General features: G+C 33.5%; 2 protein-coding genes across 3 annotated transcripts in view; both read right to left on the minus strand.

Annotated features, from left to right (window-relative positions):
* LOC117903508 overlaps positions 1-23,984 on the minus strand; it is an 80,776-nt gene that overhangs the window by 34,335 nt on the left and 22,457 nt on the right. The gene's annotated exons all lie outside the window — the stretch shown is intronic.
* LOC117903509 lies at positions 16,890-17,662 on the minus strand. The gene is made up of 2 exons (XM_034815593.1): positions 17,442-17,662; positions 16,890-17,382 (listed from the first exon to the last, which is right to left on the minus strand). Exons 1-2 carry the CDS (start codon positions 17,593-17,595, stop codon positions 17,000-17,002), a joined length of 537 nt encoding a protein of 178 aa, XP_034671484.1. The 5' UTR covers positions 17,596-17,662; the 3' UTR covers positions 16,890-16,999.

The raw sequence follows: 23,984 nt of genomic DNA on the forward strand, positions 1-23,984 counted from the left end.
TCTCCACTGTTCTTAATATCCTCGTAGACGACGAGCTGCGGTTTGCTTGGTTTGATGAGTTTTTGTGGTTTACTTGTTGCACGCTGAAAGCGTTGGCACTGCGACCCTGTCGCCATCGACTCTGACTCAGATTCTGATAAGTGGGCATGGGTATGGGGATGTGGATGGGGCACCGTTTCGATTTCCATGCCAGAATGCGGCTTCCTTTGTCAATACTGGATTGCTTTTGGAGTGCTGGCATTGCTCTGGGGGCTTCCTGTGACAAAATGTCAGCGTGTCTGACAATGATGGATGCAAAAATCAATCTGGCAAACATAAAAATGTCACAGCAGGGATACAATACATATAAAATGCCATTTCACATCAAATGCAGAAAATCAACTGCCAGTCAGGATCTCACATAGGCAACCAGCCAGTCTTACACCAGCAAAAAGTGCCAACTTTATTTGCAGACCTCGGACTGTCAGTTGGAAGTCGCGCGTATCTAGGCAGGCAAATCAATGCCTAGGTCAAACATGTGCAGATCGCCCTAATCAACTTTTTTCTTTTATTCCCTTAAATTGCCGTTACTCATTATTAATTTAAAATGTACATACAGACAGCGTAGTACCACTAAGCAAGCAACACATACGCAGAGGCGTTATATCGACTAAAAACTGGCTGCATAAAGTCTAGGGGATTGGAACCCGGGTCTTTCGGCTCTTCTTTCCGATGCTTTCGGCTAAGAGAGTTTGGCGTTTGGCTCTCTTAAGCATTGAAAGGAGTTTCGATGTGTGTGAAACTCGTTTCCCTGTCAGCTGTGGCTAAAACAAATTTTTGTTTTTTCTTTTCATTTTCATGTTTGCAGTGACACATATGTACATACATACATACATACATATGTACATACATACATACATATGTACATACATACAAACATATTTAAATACATGATATAAATGTTTAGCCGAGTCAATAGCTGAGTCGATATAGCCATGTCTGTCTGTGCGTCCGTCTGTCCGTCCGTCCGTCTGTGCGTCCGTCTGTCCGTCCGTCCGTCTGTCCGTCCGTCCGTCTGTCCATCCGTCCGTCCGTCTTGTTGAGCGCCTGGATCTCAGAGACTAATACAAATTATGGGAGCCACCAAATTTTGCATTTATTTCTGTATGCTCAAAAAATGTTTTGAAGTGTATTTCAAAAATGAGCCCCATTAGCTTCCGACCCCAAAAAGGGCTGAAACCTCCCTTTTATTAAGAACTTCTTGATTAGGTCAGTTGTTACTATTATTATCTGGTTTAACAATATTTATAGCTGGATTAGGGGCTAATTTTGAATTTGATTTAAAGAAAATTATTGCTTTATCAACTTTGAGACAATTAGGGTTAATAATAAGAATTTTATCCATAGGATTTTATAAGTTAGCTATATTTCATTTGTTAACTCATGCTTTATTTAAGGCTTTATTATTTATATGTGCTGGAGCAATTATTCATAATATAAATAATTCTCAAGATATTCGTTTAATGGGTGGTTTAAGAATTCATATGCCTTTGACTTCTGCTTGTTTTAATGTCTCTAATTTAGCTTTATGTGGTATACCTTTTTTAGCTGGATTTTATTCAAAAGATATAATTTTAGAAATTGTTATAATTAGAAATATTAATTTTTTTTCTTTCTTTTTATATTTTTTTTCTACTGGTTTGACAGTTAGATATTCTTTTCGATTAGTTTATTATTCAATAACTGGAGATTTAAATTGTGGAAGTTTAAATATACTAAATGATGAAAGATGAATTATACTTCGTGGTATATTAGGTTTATTATTTATAAGAATTATTGGGGGTAGAATATTAAATTGATTAATTTTTCCTTACCCATATATAATTTGTTTACCTTTGTATATAAAATTATTAACTTTATTTGTTTGTATTTTTGGGGGTTTATTTGGTTATTTGATTTCTGTAACAAAATTATATAATTTAAATAAATCCTTTTTATATTATAATTTATCAACTTTTTTAGGTTCTATATGATTTATGCCTTATATTAGAACTTATGGGATAATTTTTTATCCTTTAAGTTATGGACAAGTTGTTGTAAAAAGATTTGACCAAGGATGATCAGAATATTTTGGTGGTCAACATTTGTACCAAAAATTGGTTAATTATTCACAAACTTTATTTTTAATACATAATAATAGTTTAAAAATTTATTTAATATTATTTGTATTTTGAATTTTAATTTTGTTAAATTTTTTATTATTTATTTATTCAAATAGCTTATAGTTAGAGTATGACATTGAAGATGTTATGGAGATTAAATAATCTTTGAATATAGTGATGCAATGCAAAAATCTTCATATTCTTAAGGTAGATTGAATATTCAATACTTTTTGAATGCAAATCAAATGTTATAATTAACTACGACCCTAATTAATTTGATCAGTTTAATATACCTTGATTTCATTCATGATATAAACCAATTAATAAAATTAAAATAAAAATAATTGAAGTAGTTGTTCAAATTATAATATTTGAAAATTTTATAATAATAATTATTGGTAAAATTAAAGCAATTTCTACATCAAAAATTAAAAAAATAATAGTAATTAAAAAAAATCGTAAAGAAAATGGTAGTCGTGAGGATGATTTTGGGTCAAATCCACATTCAAATGGTGATCTTTTTTCTCGGTCAATTAAAGCTTTTTTTGATAAAATTGAAGCTAAAAATATTACAATAGTTACAATTGTTAAAATTAAAGAAGCAATTAAAATAATTGATAAAATTATCTATACTGTTATTAACAGACTTTATGATTGGAAGTTTTATACGCTTTATAACCATATAGATATTAACATTCAAATATAAAAATAATTGATTAACCTCCTCATCAATAAATTGTAATATACAAAAATAATCAAACTACATCAACAAAGTGTCAGTATCAAGCTGCAGCTTCAAAACCAAAATGATGATTTTTTGAAAAGTGATTATTTAAATGACGTAATAAACATACTAATAAAAAAGTTGTTCCAATTAATACATGAACTCCATGAAATCCTGTTGCTATATAAAATGTTGAACCATAAACTGAATCTGCAATTGTAAAAGGAGCTTCAATATATTCATATGCTTGTAAAATAGTAAAATAAACACCTAATAAAACAGTAAAAAATAATCCTTGGGTAGTTTGTGAATGGTTTCTTTCTATTAGTCTGTGATGGGCTCAAGTTACTGTAATTCCTGAAGCTAATAAAATTGCTGTATTTAATAAAGGAATTTGAAACGGATTAAATGAAATAATTCCTATAGGAGGTCATGAAGCTCCAATTTCAAATGCTCAAAAAAATAAGAAATGCAGTTGGATAAACTAAACTATGAAAAAAAAGCTCAAAAAAGTTTCTTCAATAATACTTCTGATAAAATAAATAAAATTATTCCTCATCGTAATCCAATAGTTACTGCGTAAGTATGAAGTCCTTGATAAGTTCCTTCACGTGAAACATCTCGTCATCACTGGTATACAGTTAAAATAGTAATTACATTTCCTAAAAAAAATAATGAAATATCATATTGATGAAATCATTTTACTATCCCTGAAACAGTTGTTATTGCACCAATTGCTCCTGTTAGGGGTCATGGACTATAATCAACTAAATGAAATGGGTGATTTGAATGTGTAGACATTAATTAATTAATTTACTTCACTAGAGTATAATGTTCTTAAAACAGCAAATACATAAGATTGAATTATAGCTACAGCTGATTCAAGAACTAATAAAGCAATTTGAGCTACTAATAAAAATGTTACTAATATATTTAAGATATAATTTCCTGTACATTACCTGAAATAATGTAAATAAAATGTTCTGGGCAATAAATGTTGATAAATGTTTCGAAGCAATTATATTAGCAGTTAATCGTACAGCTAATGTTCCTGGTCGAATAATATTTCTAATAGTTTCAATACATACTATAAATGGTATTAAAACAGCTGGAGTTCCTTGTGGTACTAAATGAGCAAATATATGTTGTGTATGATTAATTCATCCAAATAATATAAAACATAATCATAAGGGTAAAGACTAAAGAAAGTGTTAATGTTAAATGACTTGTTCTAGTAAAAATATATGGAAATAATCCTATAAAATTATTAAATAAAATCAAAGAAAATAATGAAATAAAAATAAATGTAGATCCATTATGACCTGAAGGACCTAATAAAGTTTTAAATTCTTTATGTAAAGTTAATAAGATTGAATTTCAAAAAATATTAAATCGAGAGGGCATTAATCAATAAATTGATGGAATTATTAAAAGTCCTAAAAATGTTCTTAATCAATTTAATGAAAGTCCGAAAATTGCAGATGGGTCAAATACAGAAAATAAATTAGTTATCATTTTCAATTTATTGAATTTAAATTAATATTTTTTAATTCATTAGATTTAGGTGAAGTTGGTATATAAGAGTAATAATTAATTGAACAAAATAAAATAAATGTGATAGAAAATACAATAAATAAAAGTAATCATCTAATAGGGGCTATTTGTGGAATCAAAAAATATTAAAATTTTAATAATTTTAGTTTGACATACTAATGTTATATATTTAACTAATTTTTTCATTAGAAGTAATTGCTAATTTACTATAGAGTGGTTTAAGAGACCAATACTTGCTTTCAGTCATCTAATGAAGAATTTACTTTATCAGAAATTCATTTAATAAAATAATTTACCGGAACACTTTCAATTACAATAGGTATAAAACTATGATTTGCCCCACAAATTTCTGAACATTGTCCATAAAATAAACCAGGTCGGTTAATAAAAAAATTAGTTTGATTTAATCGCTGCCCGCTGACAAATTCACTGAACAACTTGCCATGCCCTTGATGTTTGTCGGTTAATAAAAAAATTAGTTTGATTTAATCGACCAGGAGTACCATCGACTTTTACACCTAAAGCAGGAATTGTTCATGAATGAATAACATCTGCTGCTGTTACTAAAATTCGAATTTGAGAATTTATTGGTAAAACAATACGGTTATCAACGTCTAGTAAACGGAATCCATCATTTGATAATTCATTTGTTGGAATTATATATGAATCAAATTCAATATCATTAAAATCTGAATATTCATAACTTCAGTATCATTGATGACCAATTCTTTTCAGTGTAATTGATGGTTCATTAATTTCATCTAATAAATATAAAAGTCGTAAAGAAGGTATAGCAATAAATAAAAGAATAATAGCTGGTAAAATTGTTCAAATTATTTCAATTAATTGACCGTGCAATAGAAATCGATTTATTCTATTAATGAAAAAATTTTAAACTTCGAATATCTTTCTTTTAAACATCTAATTATTTTAAGAAAAGATTAATGCATTTATCGTGGAAAAAATTAATTGTTCTTTCAAAAATAACGATGCTAAAAAAAATCAATAAACCTAAGTTAGCTCATGTAGACATTAATTTTCTAATGAAAGTAAAATACTTTATATATGGAGCTTAAATCCATTGCACTAATCTGCCACATTAGAAATTAATTAGTTAAAAGAGGTAATTCAGAATAACTATGTTCAGAAGGTGGTGTATTTTGGTATCATTCAATAGATGAACATAATTGAATTGGGTAAATTACTGTTGTCGTTGTGAAACTAAACTTTCTCAAATAATATAAAAAAAGAATAAAATTCCTAAAAGGGAGATAGAAGATCCAATTGTTGAAACTACATTTCATGTAGTATAAGCATCTGGGTAATCTGAATAACGTCGAGGTATACCTGCTAATCCTAGAAAATGTTGAGGGAAAAAAAATGTTAAATTTATCCTGTAAAATAATAACAAATTGTTTTTTTAATAATTTACGATTTATTGTTAATTTTGTGTGAAAACTCATGGAAATCACATGAATTTTGTTTCAAATTGTAAATAAACAGCAATGCATATCCTGCCCCCTCCGCCCATAAAATGAAAACAGATGAATTAGCTAAAACTACACCTGTTAATCCTCCAACTGTAAATAAAAATACAAATCCTAAAGCTCATAAAATAGCAGGTGAATAAGATAGTTGAGGCCCAAAAAGGGATGTAATAAACTGAAATTTTTAATTCCAATTTAACATGAAAATGAATAGTAGCTGAAAAAACCTCGTAATCCTCATCTATACCTACTGTAAATATATGATGAGCTCATACAATGAATCCAAGTAAACCAATAGCTAATATAGCATAAATTATTCCTAAAGACCCAAATTTTCAACTTAAACCTTTTAATTCTTGACTAAAATTATAGAATATTGTATTTGTGCAACCAGTGTATGTACATTTAAACGCACTGGAAACGTTACCGACCCCATAAAATGAATATAAGTGTATTCCAATAGCATCAATAGCCGATCCCCACCTCCATGTCTGTCTCAAAAATGAAGACCCAAAATTTTTGTGGTTTAATAATTCCGGCTTGGGTAAAATTAAAATAATACTGGTGAAATGCAAAAATACTGATTTTTTGAGAGGTTTTATTTATCAAATTAAAAAATAAAAATGATTTATTGTAAAATAATACCAGAAGATCGTATATTAATTACTGTAATGAAATTTACAGCCAGTTAATTGAATGTTTGTAACGCTAAATGGAAATGATAATCCGAAATAGCTAAAGCTATAATTATTCTTCCATGAGCAATTCCAGAAGATAATGGAGGGTAAACTGTCCATCCGTACCAGCTCCATTTTCAACTTTGTCTTGAAATTCTCAGAGAAAAAATTGAAGAAATTCCTGCTAAATTTTATTTATTCGAAGAAAAGCTAAATCTACTGGCAACTCCATGTGTATTTCAAAAGATAACTAGTCAATTTCCAAATCCTCCAATTATAATAGGTATAACTATAAAAAAAAATAAAAAATGCCATTCCGTAGGGAAATTACGTTATAAATTTGATCATCTCCAAATTAAAAAGCGATTCTGGGGACCATTATTAAAATTTCCAAATTCTCAATGATTAATTTCCAGTAGCTCAACCCAGCAGCGCATCTTCTTCATCAAATATAATGTTCCAATATCTTTATGATTTGTAGAAAATAATCATTGTCGCGATTAAGTTGTAAGTTTAGGCGATAGATTGTAAATTTATTTATAAGAGTTATTCTTCTTAATCAAGTCTTATAGTCAATAATGACATCAAACTGCAATTTTGAAGGAGTAAAAAATTACTAAGGCTTAAAGGAATTTCTTTATTTACAGCTTTGAAGGCTATTAGTTTATTTAACTTAAAGCCTTAAAGTATAAAAAAAAATAAAGAAATTATAAATAGTCCAAAAATTGAAAAAAATGTTAAAATTAAATATAATCTTATATTATAATTTCTAAATTTTATACCAATTATTCAATTATTTTCATAATAATTTAGTATAAATGCTGAGTAACAAATTCGTAAATAAAAAAATAAAGTAATCAATGTTGATATTATTATAATTGTTAAAGTAAAATATTGATTACAAAAATTGCCAAAAGTTCAAAATTAATATAATCATTTTTATAATTTCTAAATTTTATAAAAAATGGTTTTCATAATCCACCTAAAGATTCGTAAAAAAAAATTAAGAAACGGCGCATTATGATGGCTTCTAAAGTATAACAAATCTTAAATGTAACTCTATTCAAAATTTCCAAATTTTTCTAAAAATTTTTAAACGAGAATCACGTTTAAAATGAAAAATAACTGATTTAAATGAAATAATTTAAAAATATTAAATATAAAAGTTAAAATAAATGATAAAAAAGAATAAAATAAAAAGTAAATTAATCAAATTGATTCACTAATTATTAAACTTATTAACATTCATCCTAAATGATTAATTGAAGAAAATGCTATTAATTTTCGTAAAGAAGTTTGATTTAAACCTCCAATTGCACCAATAATAACTGATAAAATTACTCTAATTAACAATAAATTTTTTACATTTAAATAAGAAATTAATATTAATGGGGCAATTTTTTGTCAAGTTATTAATATTAATGCGTTTATTCAAGTTAATCCTTCTATTATATTAGGAAATCAAAAAGAAAAACGGCGCATTAATGATGGTTTCTAGTAAATAACAAATATTCATTAAATGTAACTCCCTTTACAATTTTCGAGTCAAAAAATGTAATTAGAGCGAAAGCCAAAAGCCAAAAACACCAAAAGAAATGATCAATTGTTTTATATTCATGTTATTATTATCTCTTAACAAAGGAAAAAGAAAAGAAAGTTAATTTCAAAGTCCTATTAAAAAAAGCCTTTAAAGAAGAATTTGAGTTATTGTAATTAATGTTTTCCTAATTATAAAAGTTAACAAAAAATTTTTCAAGAAAATTATTAAAATGTAAAAAGAAAGGATTATGATGTTACTGTAATTAGATTCCAATAGATATAATCGATCTGGTCTGGTTTGCTATTATCAAAAAATTTTTTGATTAAAAATATTTAAGTCTATTAGATAAATGTGTATGTTAACCCAGTTTTAATGATTAGGGGAAACTTTTTTATTTTGGTGTATGATGCACAAAAACGCAGTTTACTTCTTTTTATAGTTTAATCCCCTATTAGATAAAAAGTTGTTTTTTTCGGTCCGGTAAAAAAAAAAATCAAAAAAATTAAAATCGGGAAAATAAGGGAAAATTCATTCGGGAACTAAAAATTTTTTTTTGTAAGTAATCCTTTTTATCAGGCAATTCATTAATAATGAGATTCTCTCTATTTTTTTTTTTTTTTTTTTTTTTTTTTTTTATTATTTTTTTTTAAAATTGTTAACATTTTAAAAATAATTAATTTCGTTAATGGAAATATATCAATTTATAAATTTTTTATTTTATAAATTATTTTATTAATTAAATAATTTTATTTTTCTATATATATATATATGTTATATAAATTATCAACTATATATAAATATATAAATATATAATAATTTAATAAATATTTATATATTTATATAAATGAATAGATGTTATATAAATTATTAACTAATAACTTATTTATATATTATGTCACCATTTTTGGATTGCGAAATTTTTTATTTAAATTGTTAACTATATAAAGATATATTAAACATTTATATATATATATATTATCTATTAATCTAGAACTAGTATATAAAAAAAAAAAAAAAAAATAATTTTTTAATATATATTAAATTATAAGTTTATTAAATTTTTTTTTTTTTTTTTATGTATAAATTTTATATATATATAAATATAAATTATTATTTTGATATTATTATTAATATTATTTTTAATTAATTTTAATAATAAATAAATATATATATATTTGTTAAAATTAATTACTAAATTTTATTATTTATTAAAAAATTATTATTTATTAAAAATTATTATTTTTAAAAAATTATAAGTTATAAATAATAAAAAAGTTTTTTAAAATCTTTTTCTTTATAATAAAATAAAGAATTTTTATAAATAAAAATTTATATTCAGGGGGATTATAAATATTTATTTATAAAATTAATAATTTATAATTTATTTATTATTTAATTTTTATCAGATTTAGTAATTAAATAAAATTATTATTTTGTATATTTAATTATAAATTTTTAAAATTAATTTTTAATTATTTTATTATAATATATTTATTTTATATTAATATATTGTGTAAAGATTACAATAAATTTTCATTTTTTTTAAAAGAAGAAGCGCAATGAGGAAAAGAAGAATTAAAAGGCAAATTAAAAAATTGATTTTTTATGTTTGATTTATAGTTTATAAATTGTTTTCGTGAATTTATATTTTTTTAGTAACGATAAAATTTTTATGTAATTTATTTAATCGCAGTAATTAATTTTATTAATTAAAGAAATTTAGAAATAGCAATATTAAAAAGTATTGACCAAATTGGTGCCAGCAGTCGCGGTTATACTAATAATACAAATAAATTTTTTTAGTATTAGTTAAATTTTTATATTAAAATAAAATTAAATTTATTAAGTGAAATTTTATATTTAAAATATTTTTATTAAGAATAATTGAAACTAAAAAATTTTTGTAAAAAACTAGGATTAGATACCCTATTATTTAAATTGTAATTAATTGTACTAAAGTAGTAATAGTTATGTTCTTGAAACTTAAAAAATTTGGCGGTATTTTAGTCTATCCAGAGGAACCTGTTTTGTAATCGATAATCCACGATGGACCTTACTTAAGTTTGTTATCAGTTTATATACCGTCGTTATCAGAATATTTTATAAGAATAATAATATTCAAAAATTTTAATAATAATTTATATCAGATCAAGGTGTAGCTTATATTTAAGTAATAATGGGTTACAATAAAATTATTTATACGGATAAAATTATGAAAAAATTTTTGAAGGTGGATTTGGTAGTAAAATTATAAAGATTAATAATTTGATTTTAGCTCTAAAATATGTACACATCGCCCGTCGCTCTTATTATTAAGGTAAGATAAGTCGTAACATAGTAGATGTACTGGAAAGTGTATCTAGAATGACAATTTAAAGCTTATTTAGTAAAGCATTTCATTTACATTGAAAAGATTTTTGTGCAAATCAATATAGATTGATTAGTTTTTATTTATTAATTATTTTTATTTATAATTTAATTATTAGAAATAACTTTAAAATTCAATGTTTTAGTATTGTTTAAAGAAAAAATAAATTTAATAATAGTTTAATAGTATTGTAAAAGAAAATTGAAATAATTTGAAAAAATTTTATTATAAACAAAATGCAATAATTGGTCGTTTTTAAAGTTATTGATTATCAAAATTATTTTTTTAATATATTTTTTGACGGTTGAGCTAAAATGCTAAATCAAAAAATTTTTCTCGATTTTAAAAGAGTTAATATAATATATAAGTTAATGTAATAAAATTATTTAAAATATTATATTAGAAATGAAATGTTATTCGTTTTTAATGGTATCTAGTTTTCTAAGAAATAAATTAAATTTAGAAATTATAAAATTATTATTTTTTTTGTATAAATTAATAATTTATAATTTTAATATTTTATGGGATAAGCTATAAAATAAATTTTTAAAAATAATAAATAAGTTTAATAAATATATGCTTAGAATTAGCAAATATTAAAAAATGTGTTATAATTTATTTTATAAATTAAATTATTTATTAAATTTTAATTATTTATTAGAATATTAATTTTAATTTTTAAAATTAAGAAATAATGATAGAATTAGTATAATTATAATGTTAAAATTAATTTTTATGAAAAGTTTAAGTAAAGAATTCGGCAAAAATAATGTTCGCCTGTTTAACAAAAACATGTCTTTTGAAGGGCACCCAAGCAGATCGATTGTTAATCAATATCTAATCCTGCCCAACTGAAATTTTAAATGGCCGCAGTATTTTGACTGTGCAAAGGTAGCATAATCATTAGTCTTTTAATTGAAGGCTGGAATGAATGGTTGGACGAAATATTAACTGTTTCATTTAAAATTTTTATAGAATTTTCAGTGTAATGTAATTTCAATGTTTTATTTTGCCCATAAAAAATGTATGCACAAGTAAGTACACTTAAACGGGTATGCTTTAGAATCTAAAGTTTAGATCTATTGTACGTTTGTTTTTGTTTCTTACAAACTAGATACACACATATGTATATTGAAGAATAACACAATACAAATGAAATGAATTACATATAGTTGCGTTCTTAATTGAAGTCTGGAGCAAATGATTTTGGTGTTATTTATTTTAGCTGCTTCAAAGATAATTACCGACTCTCTTACGTCAAATATGGGGTGAATATATTTTACTTTCTGTAAGAAAAAAACCTCTTGAGCATCACTATAGATGGGCGAAATTGAGGTATTCATTCGCTTAATACGTAACTCAATTTTCCGGGCGCCAATCGTACCTATCTACATAAGTATTTACATACATACATATATGTACATAAAGAAACACTTGGCGTGTTAATAGGTTGAAAATAGTAGGATTGGGGCATGGCCATGGGGATTGGAATGAGCACTTGAGACTGGCGGTGCGGCGAGGACTCAGCTGCATGTTGACTTGGTCGCGCAGGGCATAATATGAAAAGAGTAAACATTCAACCAGGACGCAGTCAAATATCGCAATGAGGGCGTTTCGCGTGCGAAAATTCCTACAGTGCTCCCATTATTAATTCATAATCTTTTGCCCCAGTCCCAACTCCAGTCCCAGTGACAGGCCAGGCCGTGCCCATGTCAATGTACCAGCTGCAATTTCGTACAGCGTGCGGCCTCTGGGGTTTCAGTGTTTCCCCCATTCCCTTTTTGCTGTCTATTGGATCTGCCTCTGTCTCCACCACTCTGTTGGGCCACGTTGTCCCAGATTTCATGAATGGCGCTTTAATTGAATGTCCTTCTCCAGCAACTCGGTCTCGTCCAGGCGAAACTTACATATTTGCACAGCTTTGATTTTGAATTCATCCTCGCACTCGCCCGGCTGCATTTGCACACTGCCAAAGGGAAGCATCGAACTAAGACTTCTACCCCCCACCCACCAAAGGAGGTGTTTTTATACCCGGTACTCGAAGAGTAAATAGGGTATATTGTATTTGTGCGGATAACGGTTGTATGTAACGCACAGAAGGAAACTTTTCCGACCCCATAAAGTATATATATTCTTGATCAGCATCAATAGCCGAGTCGATTGAGCCATGTCTGTCTGTCCGTCTTGTTTGTCGGCTAGTTCTCAGAGACTCTAAAGCTAGAGCCACCAAATTTTGGCACCAGACTGCTGTATGCTCACACTGAAACCAGTGTATTTCAAAAATGAGCCACGCCCCCTTCCGCCTCCGCAAAAGGGCGAAAACCTCCCAAATCTACAATTTTTAAGATAACAGAAAACTAAAAACGCCATTCCGTAGGGAATGACCATATCTATCATATGGTCATACCATATCACCAAATTGGGATCCGATTGGATCATTATTATAGCCACAATGAAGAAATTAATTTTCAGTGGCCAAACCGACCCGGTCCCGCAGCTTATAGCAGCACACTCTGCTTCGGCAGTTTATGGCCTCTCCCCCTGACACGCCTCTGCCACGACTCTGCCCTGACTCTGCAGTGTGTCTCTAGGGGAGGGTGGCGAGCTAAAGGAGCGTGTTGGCGTGAGTAGTGTTGTTGATGTAGATGACAGATGAAGAAAAAATGTAAAATTTGACAAATAACCGCTAAGTTGCAGATGTAGTACTGAGTGCCGGGTATAAAAGTTGTGACGCGTAAGAAGCGTCTCACACGTCCCTTCTCGTTATGTTTCGTTCCTTGTCGTTGACTGCCACATTTTAAGGAAAGTGTCGGGCTGTTGGTTGCTGGGTCGCTAGCCCGTATTCAATAATTCAGTTAACTAACGCAATTAGCCATTGCCTCGCGGATGAGACACTGTTGCAGTCCGTATTAAAGTTCGTGTGTGCAGTCGATGTTCGTGGAGCAGTAGTTAATTGCCATTAAGGCATTACTAGGATTTACGGCTAGGGCTCAGATTCGCATAAACAACAATTTCAAAACGAATCTCGTTGTCGAAATGCCACGGCACACTGGACGTGTGCGTAATATGAGAAAATTAACTAGCAGAAGCAGCAGGAGCATTAAACGTAATACGAATGCACTTTTCCCCCACTCACACATTTACACCCCACTCCCACTTCCATGACCAGGTCGGCCACACCTCTACCTATACCTACTTATACATCTATCTCTCTCACCCAGCTCTCCCTTGTCACACAATGAACACGAATTTACGTTGCAGGAAGCCCAATTACACTTATGACATTTGCAGTGTCAGAGCCTCGTGAGTTTGTGATCCTTTCCGGTTCGCATGGAAAGCTCCTCTGTTCGATAGAAGAGGGTATTTAAATTTTCAGTTGACCAAACAAAATTTCATAAATGTATCGGACAGCAGTTGATGTGGTCAAAGACCAAACTAAGGGAACAGGCAATGCCGAGGACCGACAACTAAGAAGTGAAAAATCGTAGGCACACAAACACAGATAACTAATTCGATTTTCCAGAGTTTTGAATGCACGGATATGCAGAGTGCAGACACTCTCATCCACATTGGAATGTAACTGGGCCTTAACCTCACTGATACTCTCAGGAGTTCAGGACCTTCAATCAGAGAACGTGCACAGGAACTGCACTCGAAGAGCAAACAGGGTATATTGTATTTGTGCACAAAAATAGATGTACATATGTAACGCATAGAAGGAAAAGTTGCCGACCCTATAAAGTATATATATTCATGATCAGCATCAATAGCCGAGTCAATATCTGTCTGTCTGTCCTTCCGTCTGTCCGTCCGTTTTGTTGAGCGCCAGGACCTTAGAAACTGTAAAAGCTAGAGCCACCAAATTTTGCTAAAGACTTCTGTGAAATCACACTGATATAAGTGTATTTCAGATAGATCTAAAAACGCGATTCCGTTGGCAATGACCATATCTATCTAATCACCGAATTGGGATGAGATTCGATTATTACTATAGCCAGAATGAAGAAAATAATTTGCAACCTCACTCCGTCTACCTGTTTTTTTTTTTTTTTTTTTTTTTTGCACAATTTCTCATTCCACACTCGGCCTCGTGCAGTGTGTGGCTCTAGGCTAGGGAAGCGAGCTAAAAGAGTGTAATGGCGTGAGAAGTGATGTAGATGTACATGACAGATGCAGAAAAAATTTTAAATTTCAACTGTGATTTCAGAAAAAAACCACTAAGGTACATGTTTCCGCAACTCCTCGCAACCAGTTCGCAATGAAAATCTCGAAGTAAAAAGCCAATTTTTAATCTTTCATTAATTTTTTAATTACTATCGACTTGCAACATACATATACGAGGTGCAGCTATTTTGTCCTCACCAAGCTATATACTACACACAGTCCGATTACAGAGCCGACACTGCAGCTTCCAATACGCTAGCTTCTTTACATATGGATATATGTACATATATAAATAAAATCCGGAGATGAATGAAAAAGTTTTGGGGAAACAATTCATATGATATATTTTTTCATATCTGCTTTACATTTTCGCCCACCTCAGATTCGTTTCTTCTCCTGATATCCTCTAACGTGTCCAAAGTTCGGATGCGGGGGAAAGGTAAATAACTATTTGTGGACAGAACTTGTTTTTAATTTACACTCGCCGGGACGTCAGGCCGTCTTCCTTCAATACCACTAACCCAAATCGGGCAAGCAAATTTCGATGTATGTATGTACATATGTATGTATGTTCGTAGCTACAGAGTCTAGAGTCTCCTCTCGCTACAAGTTTTCGTGTTTTATTTGCTATCGATTACACAATACATGCACTTTACCAGGTGAGTGGTGAATAGCTGTATGTGTGTGTGTGGCCAACTCGTTACCTAACAAAATTTATGCTGAAATCGGAAAAAAGGACATAAATGGAGGCGATAAATTGAGGTTAACGCGCCAAAATCACGTTAGCCCCGGCGGAACACAGAAAGGCCACACGAAAGTCGAATGCGTGCTACAGGCCCACCGCTGCAGCGCACTGTCCACCAACACCGGCTGGCCCCCCGTCAGTCTTCCCGCATTGCCACCTTCCACCACTACCGAGATCGTACTCGTGTGAGTGAGTGTGCTCGAGATCAAAAAGGCTTTGTTACAAATAAAAGAAAGAAAACTGTAAACATGTATAAATTGTCATTGTGCATATCCATGTTTTTGGCCATGGTGCTTCAATCCCTTGTATGTCATCTGAAAAATAGAACGAGAAGGGACGTGTGAGACGCTTCTTACGCGTCACAACTTTTATACCCGGCACTCAGTACTACATCTGTACCTTAGCGGTTATTTGTCAAGTTTTAAATATTTTAGCTCGCCCTCCTTCCTTGGAGCCGCACAGTACACAAAGCAGAGTGTGGATGAGAGAATGTGGAAAAAAAAAATATATATACATATACTTTATGGGGTCGAAAACGTTTCCTTCTATGCGTTGCATACATCCGTTATTCCGCAAAAAAACAATATACCCTTTTTACTCTTCGAGAACCGTGTATAAAAAGGTGGTCTGGATCGAAGCAGCAAAATCGCGTCGAGTAGTGTAACTGTTGGATTTGTCCATTTTGTGTTTGAGAATAATTTTTGTTGAGTCCGTCCCCTGGATATCGGGATGGAAACACCCCCGGTAGCCACGAGATCTGGAAAGAAACAGCAAGAGGAGTTGGCCCTTTTGCTCTGCATACTCCAACCCATTCCGCGCTTAATATGATGCTAAAAGGTCAACCTTGTTTTTCTTAGCCTTTAAATTATCCCAAACATGCGAGGGCACCAATCCACAGCGCCGCAGAGCTGTGGCAAACTTTGCCAAATCTATCACAGACAGCTGATCTTGCCATGGATCTTGATATGATGATGAATGCCCTTCCAGGAAGCGTGGTGATGAGAGTTTTCCGGAAGAGTGGAAATCTGGTGGGGAATGTCCATTAAGACCATTGCAAAGTCGTATCAAATAAAAAATGCACAGAGCACTTTGCATATTAGGAACAGGAAGTTGGAGATGCACAGCGTTGTGCGTTGATAATTTGTTAAAGTTTTTCCTACACTCTATTTTTTGCTCGTGTGTGTATTTTCCTCTCTCATTCTCAGAGGTTCATTGAGGTCGTTTGTTCGGATATGCAGGATGGAGTTGTCCTTTCATAATTGGTCGCCAAATTTAGTTCAACATTTAAATTGGATAACTGTGTGATTGAATTAGTCTGCAAGAAGATGACAAATTGAGCAAGCGATAGTTTCAGTGACATTTTTATTCATATCTAGATCTCAATGACATTGCAGAATTTGATGTTCGCCCTATTGGGCGCCCAAATAAACAGCTCTCGATGCAGAAGCCTTCCACGCTGTGGAACTCTTCATGGGTGGTGCCTGGGGCGCTGGAACACTGCAGCTCTCAGTTGAGGAGCTACAGCATACGCCTGAGAAGCAGCAGCATTCGCCTGAGCAACCGCAGCACTCGCATGAGAAGTATGACGCGACATTCCCTTCAAAGTGGCCGTTGGACCCCGCTTGTACTGGCGGTGCCCATTGGCATGTCCGGCTTCTGGTTCGCAATGATGTCGCTCCTCACTTTCTTCAGTGGTGACGCAGTAACCTGTAGACGCGACATTCCCTCCAAGATGACCGTGGGACCCAACATGCAGTGCGACAGCGGCGGCAGCATCAGCCCGGAGCACGGGCCCGTGGTAGTGGCCGTTGGCATGGCTTTGTCCTGGCTCGCAATGATGTCGTTCTTCTCCTTGATGCTCAGCAGCTTGCTCTTTTTCGGCAGCAACCTTTGCACCTTCTTCCAGTCCGCGAGGGTAATGTCCTGTCGCTGCTCATCTTCCGCATATTTCTGAGCCTTTAACATGAGTCGCTTGGCCCTGCCTGCCATTTGGGGATGTGGACTTAGAGGGGATCTTGAGGGAAAGGGGACATTCACTTACCGTAGATAGACTCCAAGAGCTGCTTGCATGCCTGCGGCTCCACGGTGAGACCAGAGACTATTGATTTATCAATTGCATCGTTGAGAAACTCCACGTCATTGTCCAAGTCAGCTTTCAGATAATTTTGCTCAGTTTTTGTAAAAGACATATTCATATTTTCGACTTGTCTGTTTTGCTGAGTGATTTTGTATTAAATGTTTTCAGCAATCAAGCCAAATGACTTGCACGAAACTCAAGGGTTGCCTACTGCGAGCCAGCATCTATCGGTTGCATTTCGATTAATGGTGTAGCAGGGCAACCCTAATTTAAAACGTTAGCGCTTAAAGTTTTTCTACTTTTAATATTTAAATTAACGACTAAATCATGCGCAGGCTGGCTCATGAAAATTACTCTTTCAAATGCTGGGGCCACGCCCTCTGGCCACTGCCATTGTTTTCTATCATTTAAATGGCATAATAATAATATTTTCACCTCCCCTTCCCCTCTATGGCTTTCCATGGGCTAATACCATATTCATGGCACATTAAATTTGCGTTAATTTGTTTTCGCGTATTATTGGAAATACATACACACATGCTCCCAAACACACGTACGCTTTGGGGGGTTTTCGTATTCGTATTTAGTGGACGAGCCAGTGAACATGTATTTCTTCATTCTGGTTTCATTATGCTCCGATCCAAAGCAGATTCTGCAATCTATTAGGCATGTTCTTTCTCTTTGATTCTGCCCTTGCTCTTATAGGTGCTGAGATCTAAGCTTTAATCGAGACGGCGTGACAGACGGACGGGTAAACAGTCATGGCTAAATCGAATACATGGGGTTATGGGGTTCTGTGCGCATCACACATCCACTTCAACAAAAAGAATGCGTTTGTACATAAGTCCCCAAGCTATTAGAGTTCTAGATATAAAAGAAACAGGCTTGCCTGTGAAATATGAGTAGTTTCCTTTGCCATGGATTATTATGATACATGGACATTATATGAGACTTTTGCCTCTTAGATGGGCTACAAGATGGGGTCACCACGCCCTGTGTGCGATTGGGGTGGATATGTGACGACTAACTCACAAGGGTAGACAATTAATTGAAAACCAAATGCGTTGGCCTGGTTCTCGTTTTCGTGGATGGTAATAAGGATACTGCTCAGTCTCGGATTTGGCTGGTTTCACTTATACTTCTCCGCTTCTGTAACCCACCCACTCCAGCGGCCCCAGCGGAACGAAAAAACTTGTATCATTAGCGTGGAAAATCAGCCTTGTGGGTTTTATTAGGAGTTGAGCAGAGGGCAGAGACCAGAGGGGGGGATTTAGATCAGCAACAATAAATGTCAAAAGGTATTCCCTGTAAGTGTGACACGAAACTTTGGCATACTTTGTCTTCGGCCCCTGACGTGGAATACAATCCCGAGAATAAACGGAAAATGAAATAAAACAAAAGTCCCAAGCTAAGAAAATTGATTAGAAATACACACACACACGCAAAATGTTCTCAGTCGGAAAGTGGTGGTACCATCCATGGGTGGCTTTGAAGGGAAAACATTTTCTCTGGCCATGAACCCAATAGCAGCAGCAGCAGAAGCAGCCCCTCACCGTCCCCCAGTCCTCAACTACGCATATAACGGGGGCCGCGCTTTCGCTCAATATGGGAAATTTAACCACTTTTTGTGAAAAAAATTAATAACTTCCAAATCAAAGAATATTTTATGACAGCATTTTAGTTTTGAAAGCATATTACACCACTGGACACGATTTTGCCGCTTCGTGGATTGATGATACCTTTTTTTTTCCTTCCAGAACTTTTTTTTAAAGAATTTAAAAAATATGGTAGCCAGATCTAAGATGCTTAAGTGATGTGAAAAAACAAACACCTAGCTCAAAAATAACTTAAAAACGAGAAGGGACGTGTGAGACGCTTCTTACGCGTCACAACTTTTATACCCGGCACTCAGTTCTACATCTGCACCAAAGCGGTTATTCGTCAAATTTTTTCTTCATCTGTCATCAACACTGCTCACGCCAACACGCTCCTTTGGCTCGCCACCCTCCCCTAGAGCCACACACAGCAGAGGCAGGGCAGAGACGCGGCAGAGGCAGAGGCAGAGACGTGTCAGAGGCAGAAGCAGAGTGTGAATGAGAGAATGTGCAAAAAACAAATATAAGCTGCGGGGTCGGTTTAGCCACTGCAAATTAGGTTCTTCATTGTGGCCATAATAATGATCAATCGGACTTTGGTGATCTGATAGATATGGTCATTCTTTACGGAATGGCGTTTTTAGTTTTCTTTTATCTTCAAAATTGTAGGTTTGGAAGGTTTTCGCCCTTTTGCGGGGACGGAAGGGGGCGGGGCTCACCTATGGTACCAACTTTCAGCGTATATCTGGCTTCAGACTAGAAAAATAGTAAAAACTAATACTAAAATTCAAAAAAATCCTAAGCTTTGTCGGTATTATACGGAAAAATACGGGTTTTTAGGGTTGCTTGAAAAATGTTAGCCAGCCGTAGGTTTTGATGACCAATATCTTAAACGGAGCCCAAACAATGCACCTGTATATAAAAATATATAGAATCGTGTCGAGTAGTGTAATATAACTTGGAGGCAAATACTAAATATTAAACTACAAACTTAAAAATGGGTTTCCACATGCAAAAAAAACAAAAAATAAAATAAATACAATTTTGGTTAAATCTTAGCGCAGCCTAATGGACATGTGCATGCACATGTGTGTGAATGGTTGGATGCATGTAGGAGGTTACAAATTCGGTGACCCAGCGAATTTTCAGTATTTTAAAACTTTTAGGACAAGCGTATACCGGCTCTCAAAAGAACGGGTCTCTACATATGTACATATGTATTTATGTATGCATGCATGGGTTTATTGTGTGTTTACACCACGCACAGCAACAAAAAACCGGTGCAGATTTTTACCCAATCCACACACCCGCACCCACTCGCACCACCCGCACTCAGTCTCTTAGGCTCCCTGCGCTCACTTCTCATTTTCCCACTTTTTCAGTTTCCCACTTTGGCACTTTCATTTTTGCACTGCAACAGCACTTTATGCAAAACAACTGTTTTCTGTCAGCGGCACAGCAGGCACCGTCAGCACGCTGGGGCAGTTGAACGAAGTTGGCCAACATTTTCAACAAAAGATAATTTATCCATCCAGATGAGCTTTAAAGAGATCAGCTTTAAAAAGAAAATTTCCGTGAACATAAATACATATTATCGCGCACCTGGTTGTAGATTTGCATGCAATATTTGCGATTGTGGTAAAATGCTCCTACAAAGATTACAGATTTCTAGGGCAGAATTTTTTTTTTGAAGAATTAATGCACCTATACATACTTATAAAAATAGAGGACGCTATATATAATTTTTTTTCGACTTTTCCCGAGTTTTTAAAGCCGACATTTTGTTAAAAATACGTCACAAACATCAACATTTTTGCATTTCAAAGCTTAAAATTTCCCAGACGAAACGCTAAAACCAAAAAGTGTTTGGTTTGACTTTTTAGCACAAAGTTTAGTTCTTTGCAACCAGATGTAAGATACTTAAGTTATCTGAAAAAACCATAATTCATTAAAAAATTTGAATGCCCGATATCTATCAGAAAAAAAAGGTTTGGTTCTTTGAGGAAAAAAAACCTTGGATTTTGTAGAGTAGTGCTATTAAATACTGGTCCTCGAAGAACCATGCGAAATAAACCTTTGAACTCATCGAGTTTCACCAGCTTACTCTGATCCTACAAAATATTTGGACTGCCGTGAATCTGAAAAAGTCGGTGTCACTCTTTAAATAAACGTTCTTAAGTAATGGGTGTAAGTACAAACAAAACGAAATCCCATTCCTTTTCAATGGAATGTGTTTGAGAATAGGATCAATTCTCAACTTATACATCATAACTGCAAATATTTTACTATAAAACTTTCATTCATTTACTTTCAGTCTGAAATGTGTTGTAGATGATAGAATAAATATTAAATTTGTGTGTGGGTTTGTGAAAAGACATCATAATCAAGCAGATGAGTCACGCATTAAGCACTAACGTAATTAAGTTCCCAATGTTGGCCTTTAGCTTTAAATTTAGTGTGTGCTAGGATATTTCCCTCCGTCCTTCTGTCTGTCTGTTGGGCCGTTCTTCAAATACAAATATTATCACAAGGAGCATTTAAGGACATTGGCACAGTGCACAATGCAAAGTTTAGTCACGGCAGACATTTCATGACTCGAATGACTCTTGCCTGTTAGCACGACTTCGTGGTGTCAGGCACTTGCCACTCGAGGCCTCCATCAATGAGAAATACCGGTGCCCGCAACGACAGCAGATGAACCAGCTCTCATCAATGTACACAAGTGCTCTATATTCATACATATGTATTCTTCTTAATTTAGGGATATACCCTTATTATAGAGTTGTTTTCGCTAGTTCAATATGCGAGAAGGACTTTACGGAAAAAAATTGTTTCATGAGATATATGAGAAGATAATAATGAAGGAAAACTGGGTATTAAAATAGCGAAACAAATTCAAATTGGCGTATTCTAATAGGTCTTTTATATTAAGTCAATATTAATGGAACTACATGGCAATTGGTTACAGTCTTTTAGTTTTAATAAACCCAGAAAATAATATGGGAACATAACCAAGAATATTTTTTTTATACTCGGTACTCGAAGAGTAAATAGGGTATATTGTTTTTGTGGGGAATAACGGTTGTATGTAACGCACAGAAGGAAATATACCCCATAAAGTATATATATTCTTGATCAGCATCAATAGACGAGTCGATAGAGCCATGTCTGTCTGTCCGTCTGTCCGTCCGTCCGTCCGTCCGTCCGTCCGTCCGTCCGTCCGTCCGTCTTGTTGACAGCCTGGATCTCAGAGACCATTAAAGCTAGAGCCACCAAATTTTGCATCCAGACTTCTGAATGCTCACACTGTTACAAGTGTGTTTCAAAAATGAGCACCGCGCCCTTCCGCCCCGCAAAAGGGGTGGTCACATCATCAAATTGGAATCCGATTGGATCATTATTACGGTCACAATGAAGAAATTAATTTGCAGTGGCAAAACCCAACCCGTCCCGCAGCTTATATTTGTTTTTTACACATTCTCTATGTATGTATGTACATTGGTTTTGTTTCCGATTTTGGTAATTTTGCGTGCTTATCTCTTTTAGTTGTTTTTAGCTGTAATTTTCTCGAATATTAGCCTAACATCTATCTTTCCTGCCGGTTCGGTGAATCGCGCCGTTCGTCATGTGGCAGCGCCCCTAGGTCGGTTGGGCGGGAGGAGGGCTGCGTTTCTGCTGCTGAAGGTCGGGCGCGGATACATTTTTTCGCAAATTCTTATTAGCCCTTCAATATGATATCTAATTTTTTGCAGCAGGAAAGTTGCAATTTTTGCTGCAGCGTAGCCTGCTTACTATTGTCATCGCTCTCTCCTCCGATGCTCTACTTTCCCGGCACACATAGACGTACATAGTCACATTCCCACTGTGTTCCGATTCTTTTGTTTAGCCCATTTCCTGAAAAAGTCATTAGTCAAAGCATATGTACATATGTACCTATGTACCTATGTACATGGCGTCTGCAGCGCCGAGCGAAACAAGGTCGTCCGAGATGACCATATAATTACATACATATGTATGTGTATGTATTTACATATGTACATACATGCCATGATTCTACATCAAGCCAACATGCACTTCCTTTGCATCGCGCGATTGTCGCCGATTCAATTAATTTGACTTAATTTATTGTGGCAAGGAAGGAGAGGGCACAGAAAGGGAAGCTGCTGATGAGCTAGTGAAGTTACAAATTTAACCTTGGGGCTGCTGTGGGGTGAAGGGGTGAGAATAGTGCACCATATACTATTGTAAAAGCAAATCCAAAAGCCACATCCAATACCCTAACTGCTTTTTATTAAACACATCCCCTCGAATTTAAGCTATCACAGGGGGTGCCTTGGGTTCTAACCGATCACAGACTACTTATTTGATTGTGTTAAACGTTTTAACAATCTACTAACGGTTCGAAAGCAATATGCGAATTGGATGTATATGTATTACATATGTATGTCGTTTCATATATACTTTATACCGGGTATAAAAATTGTGACGCGTACGAAGCGTTTAACGTTTCTACTTGTTAAAACTAAGTTTGTCCAGGCAGAGCAAGGAGCAAAAAATGACCCGGATGAAGTCCGGCGAGCCCTCGCCGCTGACACGTCACCAGATTGACCTTTTTGCAGAATGAATCGGTGGCTCGTGACAGGAAAAGGTCGATAAATTAAAAATGGTGATGGCAAATAGAGAAGACAAAGTATTTGGTTGTTGAAGGAACCAGGCAAGACGACTGTATAGGTTTTTTAACCGTGTCGAATGCCAAAAAAAATTGTAGCAATAAAAATATGGTTGGGTGGACCAGTGCAGGAAGTTCAATCCTGATTGAGGAAAACCAACCTTCAAAAGACGGATTGCACTTTATTCCCACAAAGTCTTGCTGTAGTTATAATACCTTCTGAGTGCCAAAAGATCTGCGAAA

The sequence above is a fragment of the Drosophila subobscura genome, chromosome A (genome assembly GCF_008121235.1).
Source record: "Drosophila subobscura isolate 14011-0131.10 chromosome A, UCBerk_Dsub_1.0, whole genome shotgun sequence".
In the NCBI taxonomy this organism is placed as follows: Eukaryota; Metazoa; Arthropoda; class Insecta; order Diptera; family Drosophilidae; genus Drosophila; species Drosophila subobscura.